The sequence below is a fragment of the Lutra lutra genome, chromosome 11, assembly GCF_902655055.1.
Source record: "Lutra lutra chromosome 11, mLutLut1.2, whole genome shotgun sequence".
In the NCBI taxonomy this organism is placed as follows: Eukaryota; Metazoa; Chordata; class Mammalia; order Carnivora; family Mustelidae; genus Lutra; species Lutra lutra.
The window spans coordinates 97,316,474-97,335,813 of record NC_062288.1 but is presented as its reverse complement, the minus strand read 5'-3'; the positions used below and the strand labels follow the sequence as shown (position 1 = coordinate 97,335,813).

Below are 19,340 nucleotides of genomic sequence, written 5' to 3'. Positions count from 1 at the left end.
CTTTCTTCCCTATCTTCCACTTCCCTCCTTTTCTGATGTCTAAACTTTCTTCCTTAGTTTTTCTTTGTTTTTTAACTTTCTTTTTTGTCTTTCCTTCTTTCCTTTCTCTACCACTTTTTTTTTCTTTCCTTGTACTGTGAATGATTACCTCCTCTGTAATTATAACCATGCTGGGTCCTAGCCACAAAAGGATGACCAGAACAGGGACTTTGTCCTTGAGAATCGCAATCTAGTTGAGAGTCCAGCTGTCCCTTCCTCCTAAAGTGAGACCTTTATTTACCCCTCTCTGCCTTTGCTCCTCTCCTGGCAGCCTGACCCACCTGCTCCATGAGGAGGGACAACCTGACCTGGGAAAGTGAGTTTGTCCTCCTGGGGCTCTCCAGTGACAGGCAGACCCAGGCTGGACTGTTCGTCCTATTTGGGGCCGTCTATCTGCTGACCCTGCTGGGCAATGGGCTCATCATCCTCCTGATCGGACTGGATGCACGACTACACCTGCCCATGTACTTCTTCCTCTGCAACCTCTCGGTGGTGGACATTTGCTACACCTCTAGCGGGGTCCCCCAGATGCTGGTACACTTCCTGCTGGAAAAGAAGACCATCTCCTTCACCCGGTGTGGAACCCAACTCTTCTTCTCGCTGGCCCTGGGGGGTACCGAGTTCTTGCTGCTGGCTGCTATGGCCTATGACCGCTACATGGCTATCTGTGACCCCTTGCGCTATGTGGCAGTGATGAGCCCAAGGTGCTGCATTGGGCTGGCAGCTGTCTCTTGGTTTGTAGGCGTGGTGAATTCTGTGGTGGAGACAGTGGTCACCATGCGCCTGCCTACCTGTGGACACCACGTGCTGAACCATGTGACCTGTGAGACACTGGCATTCGTCCGCTTGGCCTGCGTTGACATCACCCTCAACCAGGTGGTCATATTGGCCTCCAGTGTGGTGGTGCTGCTGGTGCCCTGCTGCCTGGTCTCACTGTCCTATGCCCACATTGTGGCAGCCATTCTGCGGATCCACTCTACTGGGGGACGCCGCAAAGCCTTTGGGACCTGTGCCTCCCACCTCACTGTGGTTTCCATGTCTTACGGGATGGCCCTGGTTACCTACATGCAGCCCTACTCCACAGCCTTGGCTGAGCAGGACAAGGTGGTGGTGCTCTTCTATGGTGTGGTGACCCCCATGCTGAATCCACTCATCTACAGTTTACGGAACAAAGAGATGAAGGCTGCCCTGAGTCGAGTTCTGATGAGCAGTTCTGAATCAAAACTTTAGTATGCAACTTTGTCTTAAGAGGCCTCACTCTGAAGACCATAGATCTTGGAGTGTGTGTCCTCAGCATAATGTATGCATGTGTCTGTGCATGTGCATGGTGTAAGGGAGCAGGTAGGAGGACCACAGTCTGTTCCACTCACTATCGTTTGAGGTAACAGGGAAATGGATTATATCCCTGGGCTCTATTTTTGGTCCCTGACTTATTCTAAAAATGTGAATTACAAATTACAAATACATACACACTACAGAAACTAAAAAAACAAACAAAAAAAAGATACCCCAGCATATACGAATTAGAAAAGAAGATCAAATCAGAAGTCAGGTCAATGCACAAAACTTATGCCAGGAAAGTATATTTCCTTCAAAAATCTACAACTATATGTTTAAGCTTTCCTGTAATCAATGAGAAGAGAGAGGGAAGGCGGGAGCTGTAATTTACAAAATTCACTGTGCCCAAGGGATGGAACAGGCATTGGGCCAGAGGTGCAAAGGTCACCCATGTGACTCACACATGGTCCAGCCCAGCTCAGCAGGGTGGGGAATTCACACAGGGACATGGAGCCAAAGACATAGTAATAATCCACACAGCCCTGATGAACAGGACTGGACTGTGCATGAGTCATCTGCACATCAGTCTGCATGCCTCCACGCTCTCAGGCTTGCAGTGGTGGCAAATGGCTGGCCAAAAAGTCAAGACTTCAGAACCTCAAACACATACTTTCTACACAATCAGGTCTAAGGACGTACTCTTCTGAAAAAAGAGATGTGTTCAGAATTCACAGTTGACTATCATGCCACACACCATCAGAGGTGAGCCAAGTGAGCTACTCAGCAAGGAATCTGTTTCCAAGTTTGCTCTACTCTGGTAACACACAATGAGTGACTGAGCACTAAATACTCTAATCCGGAAAGTGAAATAGAGATAATTTTGTCCAGAAAAATATTTAGAACATTTAAAAATTAAAGTATCTCTTACCTAAATATTACAGATATCTGGTTTGTCTTCCCATAAATAAATAAATAAGCATAAATTGAGGGGCGTCTGGGGTGGCTCAGTCCAATAAGCGACTGCCTTCGTATCAGGTCATGATCCCAAGGTCCTAGAATGAGAACCGCACAACAGCATCTGGCGACCTACTCAGCAGGGAGTCTGCTTCTCCCTCTCTCCCCTCACCCCACTAATGTTCTCTCACTCTGCTCTCTAAGAAATAAATAAAATATTTTAAAATTAAAAAAAAAACATAAATTGAGAGTAATTCAAACTTCTAATCAATCTGCTGAGAAAAGTCCAAAAGTTTGTGGAGGAAGAAATGGAGTATCTTTTTATTTTTTTATTATTTTTACTTTTTTAAGTAGGCTCCATGCACAACATGGAGCCCAATGTGGAGCCCAACACGGGGCTTAAACTCAAGACCTAAGCTGAGATCAAGGGTCAGACGCTTAACCCACTAAGCCACCCACGTGCCCCTGGAGTACCTTTTTAAATTCTAGTAAAACCTTTCTTTTTCATCAAGATAAAATTCACGTAACATATGAGTCATGATTTTTACCATTTTAAAGTGTACAACTTGGTGGCATTTAGTATATTCACCATGTTGTTCAACCTTATGTCTCTCTAGTTCCAAAACATTTTCATCACTCCAAAAGGGCACCTCATACCTTTAAGCAGAACTTCTCCATTCCTCCCTTCACCCAGACACTGGCAACCCTGATCTGCTTACTGCCTTTATGGATTTGCCTATTTTAGATACTTAACAGAAATGGATTCAATACCCTTCATCCCTTCATCAGCCTCCCTTCCTCCCTGCTCCCACTCCCAATGAAGGCACTCAGCCCCATCTCCAGTCAAAATGATTTAACTCATCATCATTTTTAGATTCTTCTGTAACTATTAAGTTCTCTTCCCAAATCAACAAATTATCTTTTCCTTTTTCTAGTGCCTCCGTGTTTAGGTGTTTGTCTGCTCTTTGCCCAGTGTCTGCATTTTGCACAGCAAGGAAACCTCAGTTTTTCTCTTTAGTTAGTAAGGAAGAACAAATCACAAGCTCTTACAGTTTAATGTATTTTCTTTTATCTTCATCACATACCAATGGAACATCTAGCACCGAGCAGTGTGATACCCTAGCCTACAATAAAATGGAAGGAGGTCAGGTATCTAATGAATTGGTCCACCAGGCGGCTGGCCTCTCCGAACCACTCTTCAGCCAGTTTCCTTGCATCACTTTGCAGCAGCTCCAAGTCCCCCAAGAATAGCATCTTAAGCACTACCCCTTTCCTGACATCACCCTCCCCCCAACAAAAATCAAACCTGTCACACAAATCATTCTGTGGGTGTGCTGTTCCCCACCACCTACTGTGATACACACACATGAAGTAGCAGGAAGTGATCACACACATGATGTAGCAGGAAGAACATGGAATAGGGTCCTCTGATTCCAGACCCAGTTCCAGCTCTGAGCCTAGCTGGCAAAATCACCTCAAAGAATCACTCCTGCTCCCTGAACCTCAGTTTCCTCATTCTGTAAAATGACAAGGTGGACATGAAGATCCCAAAAGTTCCTTCCAGCTTGTTTTCCCTTCTGTACTCATTTTGCATTTCCCTGGTGAGAATTTCAGTTAATGGTGTTCTGGACACTCAGGAGCCACATTTGGGAAGTAAAGTTTGGCTACTTACTGCAGTGTTGAAGGAAATAGGTTCAGTGGGAATGGGGCTCCATCCCAGGTGCAGGGCTCAGAAAATCAGTGGGGTACCCTGCCAAAGCCAGTCTACTCTTAGCATTTTCTACAGTGACACCTTCTGGACACAGAAGGACTGAAAGGAGGGAAAGCATGGGTTCCAACTAGCTAGACAGAGGTGTGTCCAGGGACTCCGTGCTCTTCAACCCCATCCAGCCATGAGCCTAATCTTTGAGTTAGAAAGAGAGCCTGGTTAGAAAAACTTGGGTTGAATTGTTTTCATTTCCATATCATTGGATTCTGTGACTCATCTCTCATTATCTTTCATACAGATCCTGCTCATTTAGATAATGCTCTGAAATTTATGAGGGCTTTCTCACACACAATCTCACTTGATATTTACTACTTCTTCCCAGGGTCTAAGATACTCTGAAACATTGTTTTTGGGCAAGACCTAAGAAAGTAAGACTAAGGGAAGACCCAACACACACACAAAAAGGCAACATATCAAGGATCACTTTTTCACTGATCCAGTGGAATTTCAGGCAAATCATTTAAACTCTCTTGGCCTCAACTTTTTCTAACAAAGAATTAGAAGTTTAGCCCAAAAGATCGTTCCTCCACAAAAACTTTCCAGGTTTATCTCAAAACATATTCCTCTCCCAAAAAGAATATGTCTTGAATCTTCAAAAATAAGATTAAAAGGTTCTGTCTAAAGCAGTGGGTCTCAAACTTAGCTTCACATTTTAATTGTTTGTGAAATGTTAAAAGTTACAAATATACTAATATCTGTGTGTCACTCACCTGAGACTGTGACTTAATTGCTCTGGAGTTTTTTCCAGGCTTCTGGAGTCTTTTAAGCGTGCCAGGTGGTTCTACTGTGTAGCTACTGTGACAGGCACTGCCCTGGTGTCCACCATGGGTTGTGTGGGATTTTCATAGGCAAATCCTAATATGTATAGTTTTTTCCTTCCATCTCAAGCTTCCCTAGTAAGCATCCAAATGGGCTTTTCCAGCAGTCAGACTCTTCTCCATGTCTCTGTGGTCTCTCCTTATTCCTCAACTAGCCAATAATGCTATCTCCTCCCACCATGTTGCAAAGACACACAATGTAAATATGGCAATGGAGCTAGGGGGACTTGCTATTAATATATAGATAAACAAAGATTATAAAATTGCTTAGTACATTTGTACTGAGGGAAAATATGACATCTTATCCTTTGGTAGAGGCTAAAGACCAGCAAAGTAAACAGGGAGGTGTACCAAGGGCAAACCTGCCTCTGCTATGACAGAAGGATTTACACATACACAAGCTCAAAGGGTTTCAGAGGCACTCCCTTACTGACTCCATCTGTGGGCACCGTCAGGTTCCAAATGCTATCACTGCAAATAAGTGATGTATGCATTCACCTTTTATAAATCACTTACTTTACCATTCAAATAAATGCCAGCATTTCACCAAGGAAATAGCATAATCACAAGAAGTTGGGACATAATTATAGTTAATATAATTAAGGCCCTGATCTTATCAACCCAGGAATAAGCCTTATTAATCAGTACACTGAAAACCAAGTTGAGCGATTTTCTCTGTCACTGACCTAGCCTGGCTTATGGGAGGAACAGGAAGAACCATGAGCTCCAGTGTGAGCAGTAAGGACAAGGAGGAAGTCCAGAACATAAGTCCTATATCTTAGGATCAGAGAATAATCCTTAAGGCCACTGCTTTTAACTTTTTATTTTTTTAATTTGTGTACTCAACAAAAATTTTATTGTGAAACATTTGTTAGGAATCTTTGCATACAAAGAAAAATCACAGGGGCACCTGGGTGGCTCAGTCAGTTAAGCCTCCAAATCTTGATTTTGACTCAGGTTATGATCTCAGAGTCCTGAGATTAAGCCATGGGTGGGGCTCCATGCTGGGTATGGAGCCTGCTTAAGGTTCTCTCTCCTTCTCCCTCTGCCCCACCTCCACCCTGCATGTACTCTCTCTGTGCCTCTCTCAAAAAAAAAAAAAAAAAAAAAGAGAGAGAGAGAAAGAAAGAAAAAAAAAAGAGAGAAAATCACAAAAGATCCCTGATTTCAAGAGGCTCAGAGTCTAAGAGAGAAAACATTCAAGTTCTTGCAGTTCTGCTTACAGTCCTTTGTTCAGGCACAGACTGAATTCTGATTGATTCTGGCCTCTCTGAGCTACCTTCTCCTGCTGGCCACCTACCCCATCTGCTTCATGAGGAGGGACAACCTGACCTGGAAAAGTGAGTTTGTCCTCCTGGGGCTCTCCAGTGACAGGCAGACCCAGGCTGGACTGTTTGTCCTATTTGGGGCCACCTATCTGCTGACCCCGCTGGGGGTCCTCCTGCACCTGCCCATGTACTTCTTCCTCTGCAACCACTCGGTGATGGACATTTGCTACACCTCTAGTGGGGTCCCCCAGATGCTGGTGCACTTCCTGCTGGAAAAGAAGACCATCTCCTTCACCCAGTGTGGGACCCAGCTCTTCTTCTCAGGGACCCTGGGGAGTACTGAATTCCTGCTACTGGCTGCTATGGCCTATGACTGCTACATGGCTATTGGTGACCACTTGTGCTACTTGGCAGCTGTCTCTTGCCTTATAAGCCTGGTGACTTCTGTGGTGGAGACAGTGGTCACCATGTGCCTGCACACCTGGGGACACCACGTGCTGAACCACGTGGCCTGTGAGTGTCACACATACCCAGTTGTAATGGTGGCTCCAGTGTTGTGGTGCTGGTGGGGTCCAGAGCTGAATGCTGGGCAGGAAGTCAGTTGTGTTAACAGAGAAATATAGACAAGCTGAGAAGGGGAAAGAGAAGGCTGCTTCCTAAGGACAGTGAAACTTGTACTAAGGGAAACAGTATTTGTGCAACTGTGCACATGTGTATGTGTGTGAAAAATGTACTCTTTGTTTTTGAAGGAATATAAATAATGACAAGTTCTGAAATCTTTGTAGCTCTGACTAGTTCTCATCAAGACTCAAAAGCAGTTTACACCAATCAGAAATGTTAAACATTTGTTGACTGGATGAACATCAAAATAATCCCCACAACCATTTTTACCCTTGCCCTAAATGTCAACTTCATCTTTACAGTCAATCACCAAATACCACATTTAATGAACACCTCTTCTGTGCCCAGCCCGAAGCCCTTCCTCACCTCAGTTATCATCCCGACACCCTCCTCCCAGATGCTAGGAACATGATGGACCTGGGACACCATTCAGGTCTTAGAAAGAAATATCAATCAGTAAAAAGATTTGTGTACACTACACCACTCCAGGTACCATAAGAGACACACAAAGTCTAATAGGATATCCTTCCCAACAACCTGGAGACTGTTTAAAAAGATAAAAGATAAGTGCCAAAAAAGAAAAAAGAACTTAAAACATAATCTAACAATGCAAAATGTTAAATAAGGGGATATTTGGTTAATTACTAAATACAGGATACACATTAAAAACCCCCACTGAACTCATGAAATTCTCCCATGAAGGGGAAAAATCTGGATAGTTTGCAAAGGGATTAAAGGAGGAGTACCTTGGTGACTCGGTTAAGTGTCTGCCTTCTACTCAGGTCATGATCCCTGAGTCTGAGAATCCCCAGGATGAAGCCCACGTCTGCTTCTCCCTCTAACCCTCCCTGCTCTCATGCTCTCTCTCTCAAATAAATAAATTCTTTAAAGGGGGGGGCAGATTAAAGAAGAAGAAAAAACTATTTGGGGCCTTAGAAAATGGTCAGATCTGGAGAGTTGAGGGAGTCGAGAGAGAGATCTATTCTTGGAGAGCGGGGGAATGACACAAATGAAGTGAGGAGGTTGAAAAAACTGAGGTTTGTCTGGGAAAGAGTGAGCAAACCAGTTTGGTTAGTGCAAAGTCTTTCATTCTGAGGATTTATGAGACAGAAGTAAAGGCTGGAAAGAGGGGGTGGACTTCGTAGGGGTCTGAAAACTAGGCCAAATAATTAGTTTTAGAGGCCCTGGCATAGGAGAGTTTTTGATATGGGAAAGTAACATATCTTACAGGGTGTTCCAGAAGCTGTCCTGTTTCTCTAGAGCAGGACTGTTAGACTAACTAGACAAAAACAAGTAGCCCAGACTTTTTCTTCCCTTAGTCCAACAAATTCTCTATTTCATGCTTAACTAGAGGGAGTAAGTGAAACCGCTATTCGTAATTCAACTTCCTCTAATTAGGGCAGACTTTGTAGATCAGGTAGATAAGGTTTCAAAGACCAAAAGAGTTGGGAAGAATATAGACTAGAAATTATTTAAGAGATAGGGAAATGTTAAAAGTAAAAGTGAACAGATCTTGAAGTTAAGACTGAACAGAGGGTGTAACTATAAAGTGCCTTCTACTTACCTTTTTTTTTTCTTTAAATGAAAAGTTAGCCATTCCATCTGATTAACACTCTGAAGCCTGAGTAAAAATAAAGAGTTTATTTGGTGTTTTTTAAGTGGTGACAACCCTGTTTTTTCTGATCTCATGCCATATCTCAAGAGGTAACCCTCTGGTTAGACAGGTCCCATTCTGGTTAAGGAGGGATCTGGAGTCTGCTTTTCTAATACTGATTCACAAAACAGGTCTGAGTCTCACCAAAAGCACTAGCCTGGCAAAGTCTTCATACTTTTATCTTTTCTCATGGAGAATAAGCCAATGTGTGAAGAATAGGAGAGAAAAACTCAGGTCTGAGCTGGGAACTATATATTAGGGGAGTATTTCTAGAGTCACTCAGAGACAAAGGAAGGAGTAAATGGGCATGTGGGAACGTTGTTCTGTGGCCATCCTGAACAGACCGGGGAATTTCATGGTAGAGGATCCCTGATGGTAAGACTTCCCTGCTTTGTCAGGAAAGCACAAATCCCATCTCTTCCATCCAGAACAAAAATCACCCCCTACTAAAGCACTCTTTGCTTCACACTATCACACAGCCAAGATACCACCAGAGAGAATGCTTCCCAGACTGGAATTCACTGACGGGTTTCCAGGTCTATAAGCACCTGGAATTGTGTGTTTAAATGTCATCTCATCCACAATGTTACCACCTGCTGAAGCATTTGTAGTGATAATGCTCATTTGTATGACTAGACACTTTGCCGGGCTCTCCACGAGACTATAAACACTATGGGGATAGAAACACCATCTGTAATGTCCAGTACTTTATCCTCAGCACAGGGCGTGTCTACAGGTAGACACCCCAAAAATATCTGCTCACCAAATACATTCTCAAATAATCTGTGGCCCTCTACATTGTTAACACATTGTGACTTATATATTGCTTTGCATTATGTTTTTAAATTTTACAAAATGTTTTCTGTGAAACCTTTAGCAGTAATCTGTGATATTTGTCATGGCTCAATAAAGACAGGGATTTTAGTTAAGCTTTCCTGACACCACAGAACTGAATTTGCCATTAGGAAATTTGCTACCAGAAAAGGGCTGAGGAAGGTCTAGCACATGGTCCAAAGTCCACCAATCAATCTGATTTCCCGCTGGTTTAATCTCCAATACATTTTCTCAGCCTTTTCATTTCTTTTCTCAACAGAACAGCTCAATATAGTGACATGACAATGCATAATATAGAACATAGTTTAAAGACAGCTAGATAATGTTTAGTAACTCTTACTATTCCTATCTGGTTTTTTCCTTTCCCTTTTATGTCTTCAAAGAAAAAACACAACTCTTAGTTCTTTCTTTCTCTCCCTTAGCTGATGTCAAAAGCTATTGAAGTGCTAAGCAAAATAAGTCAGAGAAAGACAAATACCATATGATTTCACTCCTATGTGGAATTTAAGAAACAAAACAAATGATCAGGGGCGCCTGGGTAGCTCAGTCAGTTAAACTTCCAACTCTTGATTTCAGCGCAGATCTTGATCTCAGGGTCATGAGTTCAAGCCCTGTATAGGGGCTTGAAAAAAAATTTTAATGAAAAAAGGGGAAAAAAGAGAGAGAGAGAGAGAGACAAACCAAGAAACAAGACTCTTACTACAGAGAGCAAACATGATTAGCAGAAGGGAGATGGGTGGGGGGATAGGGGACAGAGGTGATGAAGATGAAGGAGTGCACTTGCTGTGATGAGTACTAGATAATGTATAGAAGTGTTGAATCACTATATTGTATATCCAAGACTAATATTACACTATATCCTAACTAACTAGAATTTAAACAATTTTTTTCAAGTTGCTTAAGTGCACTGTTTTCTGAGAGTCACCCACCCAGTGAGTCTCCAGTGACCACCTCAGCATCAGAATCCCTTCTCAGTGATTCCTTACCCACCACAAGTGGTTTTTCTTTATCTCACTCATATTTAACATATTGTCCTGATTTAGTAGTTGAAAAAATTAAAAGAATGGGGAAAAAACAAGAGTAGTAAAAAAAAAAACAAAAACCACCACTTTTTCCTGGTGTCTAGAAAGGTCCTCACCATACTTGGGTTTCTCAACTTTCTTCATACTGATGCAGATACAGAAAATAATTTTTAAAAATAATATTAACTATCTAATACTATAATTATTATTGTTAATAATATGAAGAACACTAACATGTTATGCACATATATTACCTACTTTAGTCTTTGCAATTACTTCAAGACAATTGTTATTACCTCAGGGAATATGCCAGGAAACTAAGGCATAAAGGGTTAATTATACATAAGCCTTCACATCACATCATGTAAAAGGTATGTATTTTAAAAAATTAAAACACTACTGAAAGTAATAAAAGAAATCGTGACTAAATGGAAAAGCATAACATATTTTTGAACAGAAAGATGCAACATCATGGATATGTATGACTCCTTATGTTGAATTATACATTTAGTTATATCCAACTTAATTTTCCTAAAAAGGAATTTTTGTTTGGGACCAGACACTATTATATTTTAAATAATGGCCAAGAAAGTTAGAAAAGAAGATTAATGAAGAAAGACTAGTTTACCAGTCACTGAAACATCATAAACCTAAAATAGGCAAAATGCTGTAGTACTGGCATAGGACTAGTGCACATCAAGGTACCAAAACAGAATAGAAAGTCTGGAAATAAACCAACATGTAAAGGAATTTAGGTAGGATTTTAAATCAGTCAAGAAAAAAATTATACAATAATAAGTGTTAAGGCAACCATTAAATGGTTAACTTAACCATTAAATGGTTAAACTAAGCATTTTGGGGAAAAAATTATGCATATAGTCTATCTTGTATCAGAATACATCCCAGAAGGGTCAAGTATTTAAATATAAAAATGAAAGCAATAGAAGAAACCAAAAGGCATTTTTTTTAATATCACAGTGAGGAATACCCTCAAACTATGAGACAAAATGCCAGCCTTCATTATTGTTTTAAATAAATTCAGCAAGGGATGCCTGGATGACTCAGTCAGTTAAGCATCTGCCTTCTGCTTGGGTCATGATCTCAGGGTCCTGGGATTGAGTCCCACATTCAGCTCTTTTCTCAGTGGGGAGCCTGCTTCTCCATCTGCCCCTCCCCCTGCTTGTGCGCGCATGTGTGTGTGTGCGCGCGCGCGCGCTCTCTCTCTCTCTGACGAATAAATAAATAAAATCTTTTAAAAAAAACTTTAAAAAATATATAAATAAATTCAACAATGAAAAAAAAATCTGCATGATGAAAGCCATTGTTATACACTCAAAAAACAGATAATCATGTCAAAAAATGGGCAGAAGACATGAACAGACATTTCTCCAAAGAAGACGTACAAATGGCTAACAGACACATGAAAAAATGTTCATCATCATTAGCCATCAGGGAGATTCAAATCAAAACCATATTGAGATACCACCTCACACCAGTTGGAATGGCCAAAATTAATAAGACAGTAAACAACTTTTGGAGAGGATGTGGAGAAAGGGGAACCCTCTTACACTGTTGGTGGGAATACAAGTTGGTGCAGCCACTTTGGAGAACAGTGTGGAGACTCCTTAGGTAACTAAAAATAGAGCTACCCTATGACCCTGCAATTGCACTACTGGGTATTTACCCCAAAGATACAGATGGAATGAAAAGAAGGGCCATCTGTACCCCAATGTTTATAGCAGCAATGGCCACGGTCGCCAAACTGTGGAAAGAACCAAGATGCCCTTCAATGGACGAATGGATAAGGAAGATGTGGTCCATATACACTATGGAGTATTATGCCTCCATCAGAAAGGATGACTACCCAACTTTTGTAGCAACATGGACGGGACTGGAAGAGATTATGCTGAGTGAAATAAGTCAACCAGAGAGAGTTATCATATGGTTTCACTTACTTATGGAGCATAAGGAATAACATGGAGGACCATTAGGAGAAGGAAAGGAAAAGTGAATTGGGGAAATTCAGAGGGGGAGACAAAGCATGATAACCTGTGGATTCTGAGAAACAAACTGAGGGTTTTGGAGGGGAGGGGGTAGGGGGATAGGTGAGCCTGGTGGTAGGTATTAAGGAGGGCACATATTGCATGGAGCTCTGGGTGTGGTGCATAAACAATGAATCTTGAAATACTGAAAAAATAAAATTAAATAAATAAATAAATGAAAGCACCAAATAAAAATGCACAGGAAAATACTGGGAGAAAATTAAAAAAAAACATTGTTATAAAAGTAAAAATAAAAAATAAAAAACACATGAAGGGTTCAATGCAAAGGGGGAACACGAAAGAGTTCCTTTGTGATGATGGAACCGTTCTGTGCCTCAATCGTGGCTACACGAACTATACATGGAATAAAATTGTATTAAATCACACACACATGAATGCAGGTTTGAAAAAGGGGAAACTGAATAAGATCTGTAGACTTCTTATTGTAATGCACCTGTATCAGTTTCCCAGTCTCACTATCGTACTACGGCTATGTAAGACACTACCATTGGGGGATGCTAGCTAAAGGGCACCTATGGCTCTACACTGTCCTTACAACTTCCTGTGATTCTATAATTACTTCAAAATAAGGAAAGTTTTAAAATTAATATCGGTATCACGAAAAATTAAAATAGAAAACACTGAGGGTAGGAGAATGTTTTGCCACTCATATCAAAAACAAAGAGCTAATTTCTCTAAGATATAAAGAGCTCCTACCAGCCAATAAAAAAAAAAATCAAAAACTGGGGCGCCTGGGTGGCTCAGTGGGTTAAGGCCTTTGCCTTCGGCTCAGGTTGTAATCCCAGAGTTCTGGGATCAGGCCCCGCATAGGGCTCTCTGCTCGGTGGGGAGCCTGCTTCCTCCTCTCTCTCTCTGCCTGCCTCTCTGCCTACTTATGATCTGTCTGTCAAATAAATAAATGAAATCTTTGAAAAAAAAATCAAAAATTCAAATCTAAAAGTAAGCGAAGATATAGACTGTCTACAGAAAATACACGCACAAATGGCTCTAAACATATAAAATAATAATAAACTTTACTCAAAATAGGAACCATACAAATGACAACTATACTAATAGGGCATTTTTTGCCTAATAGATTGGCAAAAAAGAAAGTATGAAAATAAGTGCACTCCTAAATTGCTAATGGGGAAGTAAATTGATCCAAACCTATTTAGGGCACTCTGTCAAAATTCGAAATGCAAGTTGAGGGGATGGGGTCACTGGGTGATGGGCATTAGGAATGCATGTGATGTAATGAGCACCGGGTGTTATATGCACCTGATGAATTACTGAACTCTATATCTGAAACTAATGATATACTATATGCTAAATAATTAAATTTAAATAAAATAAGTTAATTAAAAATATTAGAAATGCATGTGCCACTTGACCAGTAATCCCATTTCATGGAATTTATCCTATAGTTAATTGGCACATGCACAAGATTACTTATGTAGAAGATTCATTCAACAGTGCAGCATTGCCATAATAGCAAAAGACAAGAAGCAACCTAAATGACCACAAACAGGTGACCAATCAAAGACACTGTGGTGCATCCTTGTCAAAACAAAAACCAGAAAACCTCAAAGTGAGGAAATGCGGTGTTCCCACATGTGTAGATCTCCAAGATATATTAAGTAGAAAGAGCAAGGAGCAGAGGAGCATGCATACTGTGCAGCCATCTATGTAGAAGGACACAAGGAGAAAGAACATAGTTAATAAGTTAGTTAGTTAGTTCCTGGTGTGGAATACATAAGTACATACATAGGTAAGTTAGTTGAGTGGTCTGGTAGTTAACTATTAGTGGCTTTCTGCTACAGAATGAAATATCTCTAGAAGGACAGATATAAAACTCATGAGAATACCTCAGAAGGAGAAGGTAGGAGAGAGATTTTTTATATATACTCTTGAGACATTTTGGATTTTTAACCATGTAAATGTGTTACCTATTAAAAAATAAATGTTTAAAGTAAAAATATGGAATAATCTCTGTGGAGATTTTAGTTCATGAGTGTACTTCCACTCAGCAGCATATACCCTAATCAGTAGGGAAATAACTTATACTCTCAGAGGACATTAAAATTTCTCTCTACCAGGCAACCAGTTGCAAGTCAGATTCTGAAATTTGAACACTAGTGCCTTTGAGCAAAAACTTTTAAGCCTGCCTTAGAGGCACCTCACTGTAAATAGAAGCTTTTCTAAAATTATTTCTAGAAATGTTTGTATAATAAATGGAGCAAGCTATTTCAAAATAACTTTTAAACATAAGATTTAATGATTCTTAAAAACAAAAAAAGGTTAGTTTTTGGACACAAACTAAGTGAAACTCTTGAGTCTTCTTTCAGAACTCAAAGTACATGTTTATTCAATTCACACGTGACTTTGTGACTTGCTTGAGGAAAAACAAAAAAAGTTCCAGAGACAATTTGAAAATGTGGAAAATCACAATGTGTAATTCTAAAGAAGAATAAACATGGAAAAATTCTGGCTGCCACTTAGACCTCAGAGGGGAGAAAACTGAAGGCAGAACAATGGAAATAATAATGAGAAAAGAGATGGGTTGGTATAAAGAAACCTTCCAGTAGTTTTCATAAAATTAAAACCAAATTCTCCAAGAATGGTGAAGGAAAAAGAATCTCCACAGAAGGGAAGGCTATTAGACATAACAGCTTTGAGCACTGTCAGTTACAACTACCATCCTCTGGCGCTCCCATGGCAACCATTACATTATCTTCAAGAGGCATGCTCCTTCCCTATCCACAGTACAGCCATAGACACATTTTCTCTTCATTCCCTGGGAGGCTACTGAGATCACATGTACTGTTAATCAAGATTTCTTAACCTAAAGCTGCCACGTAATGAAGGGTATACAAAATAGAGAGTAGAAAAAATTTTATATTCTGAATTTCTGAACAATACTGGCTCTCTGAGCCCTGTGTGGCCCTATTTTAATAGCATCCCAAGGAAGGAATCTCATTCAGAGAGAATGCCCAGATTTGATTTCCCTCCTCTCCTTCCCAAAGGAAGAAGCCCAGAGTAGAATACAATGGATATCTGCTTGTGAATATATTTCCATGTAAGTGGGCACTAACTGGTTCAATCATCATCCAGGGGTTTGGACGGGACCATGACACCTAGGACAGCCGGAAGCCCCTGGCCAACAGAAGTAGCTACCTGTACACCCCTCGAAGCTGGAGGTTGCTGAGAATGAGGATGTAGCGATGGACAGATGTGCACAGGTAGGTTAAAATCTGCCATGGCCAGTACCAGTCACTCTCTGAGGAGAAGAAACCCACAGCATCACCAGGGATGCAAAAGACAGAGCATAAAGAATGAGGAAGGAGATGAGAGACTTCAGAGCTCTAGTGTGAGCCTGGCCACTGGGGTCCTGCAGGCTATGGGCGCTGCACTGCATTCTCCCTGTGTGTCGCCTCAGAGAATCAACAGCGCAATTGAGAACAGAAAGACAGAGCAGGGAACCAATGAGGTGATAAGTTTCAGGGGCAAGAAATAGTGAATTTCCAGCCTCCTGCTCCACTGCTTGAAGGTCATGTTCCCAGGAAATTTTCTAATTAAAAATCTTTGATACACAGCATAGCTTCCCCAAGAGAAGAGCAGAGTGATGCTGAAAGAGATCAGGAGAGAAGCCATGAAGAGCACTGACCCTGGCAACCTCCACTTCAGCCAAAGGAAGGTCAGGTGGGTGAAGTTAACAATCTTTTTTTTTTTTAAGATTTTATTTATTTGACAGAGAGAGATCACAAGTGGGCAGAGAGGCAAGCAGAGAGAGAGAGAGAGAGAGGAGGAAGCAGGCTCCCTGCAGAGCAGAGAGCCCGATGTGGGACTCGATCCCAGGACCCTGAGATCATGACCTGAGCTAAAGGCAGAGGCTCAACCCACTGAGGCACCCAGGTGCTCCTGAAGTTAACAATCTTCATGCAGAAGAGGACACTGAGCCAAGAGCTGAACCAAAAGGTGGCTGAGTTCAGGGAGTCCCAGTGGAGACCAATGAGCTGCCGCGCAGGACCACTGCTGTACTCATTCAGGTAGGGGAAGTAGTAGGAGCTGTTCACCATTCCAACCACTGCAGGCAGAAGCAAGAGGCACCCAAGCTAATGAGAATCATGTCAGAGGGAAGTAGCCTCCCACGCCGCATCCTTTCCCTGCTCAGCACCAGCACAATGAAGCCATTGGCCAGGATTCCCAGGAGACACAGAAGGACAAAGAGGAGCATGAAGAAGGCTGAGAGTGCTGGCTGCATTTTGGCCCCTCCCATCATCACCACTCTGAGCCTTGTGTCTTGCTCCCTGGCCTCCTCCCTAGCTCTACCCACAGCCCCTCTTTTGATCTTTCCTGGGAGTGTGAGAAGACTGCTCAGGCTCTACATCTGAACCACAGCTCACTTAGAAGGCAAATACTCAGGCTACAGGGGAAAGATGAGCTCAGTTCAGTGAGGATGCAAATTTCCCATGGGTTCAGTTACCAACTGCCCCTGATTTGCCTTCTCTGGTTTTGCCTGCATGCTACCATCATTAGCATCAATGTAGAAGGTTTTTCAGTGTCTCTGTGAGTGAGTTCCATCCTTTTTATTTCCCCTTTGGGCCCTATAAACATAACCTCTCCCTATCAGATCATTCTTAAGATGTCAAGTATATAGGCAACAAGTATATGGAGACACTTCCATGGCTAAGACCTAAGCAAAACAGTGATGATAGACAAGTCTGTCTCCAGCTGAGCTTCCCTGTTACACATCCACCCTCATCTACAGGTAGTCATCCCCTTTAAGGTCAGAAGCCTTGGTCCACATTTCTACCATGCAGAAATCCTTCATGAACTTAAATCTTTCATGGACTCTGAGGTATAAATGATTGGTAATGGTTTAAACTGGTTTTGTGTTCCAGTGAGAGAATTCATTTCCTTGTGGTTGTGGAAATGTGGTCCACATTTCCTTGTGGTTCCTTGTGGAGAGAATTCATCTCCTTGTGGTTGTTCCTTGTGGACTGAGAGCCATCTGCTTCTTGCTGTGTGTTGGTTGAAGGCTGCCTCAGATCCTGGTGGTCACAGGTGGTCTTTGCCAAGTGGGCTGTTTCAACATGGCACCTTATTTCATAGACGCCAAAGACAGTCTCTAGATAGACCTGGCTAGCAAAACGGACTCTTAAATAGCACAGTATAATCACAGAAGTAACATCATCTTTGCCATAGTCTATTGGCTAGAAGCAAGTCACAGTCTGTAGGGACACTCAAAGGGTGAGGTGTTACAAAAAGGTGCAGATCCCAAAGTTGGAGGTCATGGGAAACCATCTTAGAGTCTATCTGCCACACTAAGATACCATAGCTTAGAAGGTGTGTGTGCTGTCCTGTCCTCCAACACCAACATTTAAAAGAGATCCCTATGAGACCATCTTAAAAAGCAAAACTATTTTTTCGAAAGAAAATATAGTCAAGTTGATCTATAGTCAAATGTTTTCTATTTAATACTTCAAATTTGTCCTTTCTCTACATTTATTTGAAACTTTTTTATGTATTTCCTTTTGGATTGTGACCTTGTAATGAAAGAAAAATCATTATGCAAATAATGTAAAAGTTGTCACAACCACAGTATCAGTGTAGAATTATATTAAAATACATAATCCACAATAGAAAGAGAGATCTCACTGAAGTTGGGTGAATATGCATTTCTCCCACTCTCAGATCTATGTTGCTCAGTTTTTACACATTCACTCAGCAAATATTTGTTGAGCAGTTATATATACAGAGTACCTATTCTAGTCATTGCAGATAGAGCAATGAACCAAGGAGATGGGATTCCTGCTTCTATAGAATTTGCAGTCCAATGGAAGGTAACTGACAATAAGAACACACATGAACAAGATGCCTTCATGTGGTAATCAGTGCTGTGAAGAAAACAGATGAGTAAGATTGCCAGAGAATATTTGGAGAGGGAAAATTTGCTCCTTCAGACCTGTAGGTGGGGGAAAGCATTCTTAGGGACATGCGCTAAGGGACCGAGCAAGTACAGTCTTTGCCATGTATGGCTGGCTGAACTCATAATATTATCAAGTCATAATTTCATTCATTCTTAGCCACCATATCTTCTAATTTTACCAAGTGAGGCCTTCTCCTGCCAGAGAATAAGGACTTCAGCAGGCCACATGTCTACATGTCTTACAAAACAGATTGTCCCAAGATCACTTTAAGCTACAAAAAGACCTCAAAAGAGAAACTGGGCATTTCTGTCCAACATATGAATACAAAAATAACAAGACGGCCGCAACTTCAACCCCTCTGGGATTAGTTAATGCAGGTAGAGAATGGAAAAGAGGCAGGAAGGGTCTTACCTGGACTAGTTCCAAAGACTTGTACTTTTCACACCTAGCAGATATTGAATGCTGATATTCCTTCATGGGGAAATGTGGGGGCTCTGGAGGTTTCCCACTGGGCTATCTCTCTTGCAATTCCCTTTGATGGGGAGAAAGCATCTCTATTTGGGTGATCCCTTGATTTGGGTGATCCCTTGAGACTCCTTCCTCAACCCCTAGACATTTGCCGCCAAATTACTGCTTCTGGCATTTCCTCACTCCACTAGACAGTCCTATTGGTCAACCCTTAAGATACCCTCACACACATGCTCTCTCCCTTGGGGCCCACAACAGGGGCCTAGCTCTGCTGCCACAGTTCTAATATGGCCACATTCTCCTGACTCTGCCCAAAAAATAACTAGTCTGTTTGTCTATCATTATCTTAATCCCACAAGCAGCAGAAAGACCTTAGCTTACTATACCTCCCAACTGAAGCAATAACAAAGCAAGTTTTATAAGTGGCCGCATGGAAGGTCTAGAGCACCACCAGGTTTGAGATAAGTCCTCCTTGGTGGAAGATGGACTGGGTTTCATTACATAGCTTTTCTATATATTTATTCCTCACAAAATCCTTTCTTTTCTACTCTCTAACCCTTTCATTTTATCAAAGTGTGCCAGGAATTATGAAACAGGTTTATACCCATTTTCTTTGAAAACCTGAATATTGTGAACTTCCGAAA

At 41.5% G+C, this 19,340-nt stretch overlaps 2 protein-coding genes and 1 pseudogene across 2 annotated transcripts; 2 read left to right on the top strand and 1 right to left on the bottom strand.

The window, feature by feature from the left end:
* Positions 1 to 327: 327 nt before the first annotated feature.
* On the top strand, positions 328 to 1,269 carry LOC125080778 (olfactory receptor 2F1-like). The gene has a single exon (XM_047694872.1). The coding sequence runs from the start codon at positions 328 to 330 to the stop codon at positions 1,267 to 1,269; it is 942 nt and encodes a 313-aa protein (XP_047550828.1).
* Positions 1,270 to 6,169: 4,900 nt separating this feature from the next.
* On the top strand, positions 6,170 to 7,158 carry LOC125080538 (olfactory receptor 2F1-like). Its single transcript, XM_047694388.1, has 2 exons — positions 6,170 to 6,638; positions 7,118 to 7,158. The coding sequence occupies exons 1-2, from the start codon at positions 6,170 to 6,172 to the stop codon at positions 7,156 to 7,158; spliced, it is 510 nt and encodes a 169-aa protein (XP_047550344.1).
* An 8,274-nt stretch (positions 7,159 to 15,432) lies between these two features.
* On the bottom strand, positions 15,433 to 16,559 carry LOC125080779 (taste receptor type 2 member 41-like; annotated as a pseudogene).
* Positions 16,560 to 19,340: the final 2,781 nt, after the last annotated feature.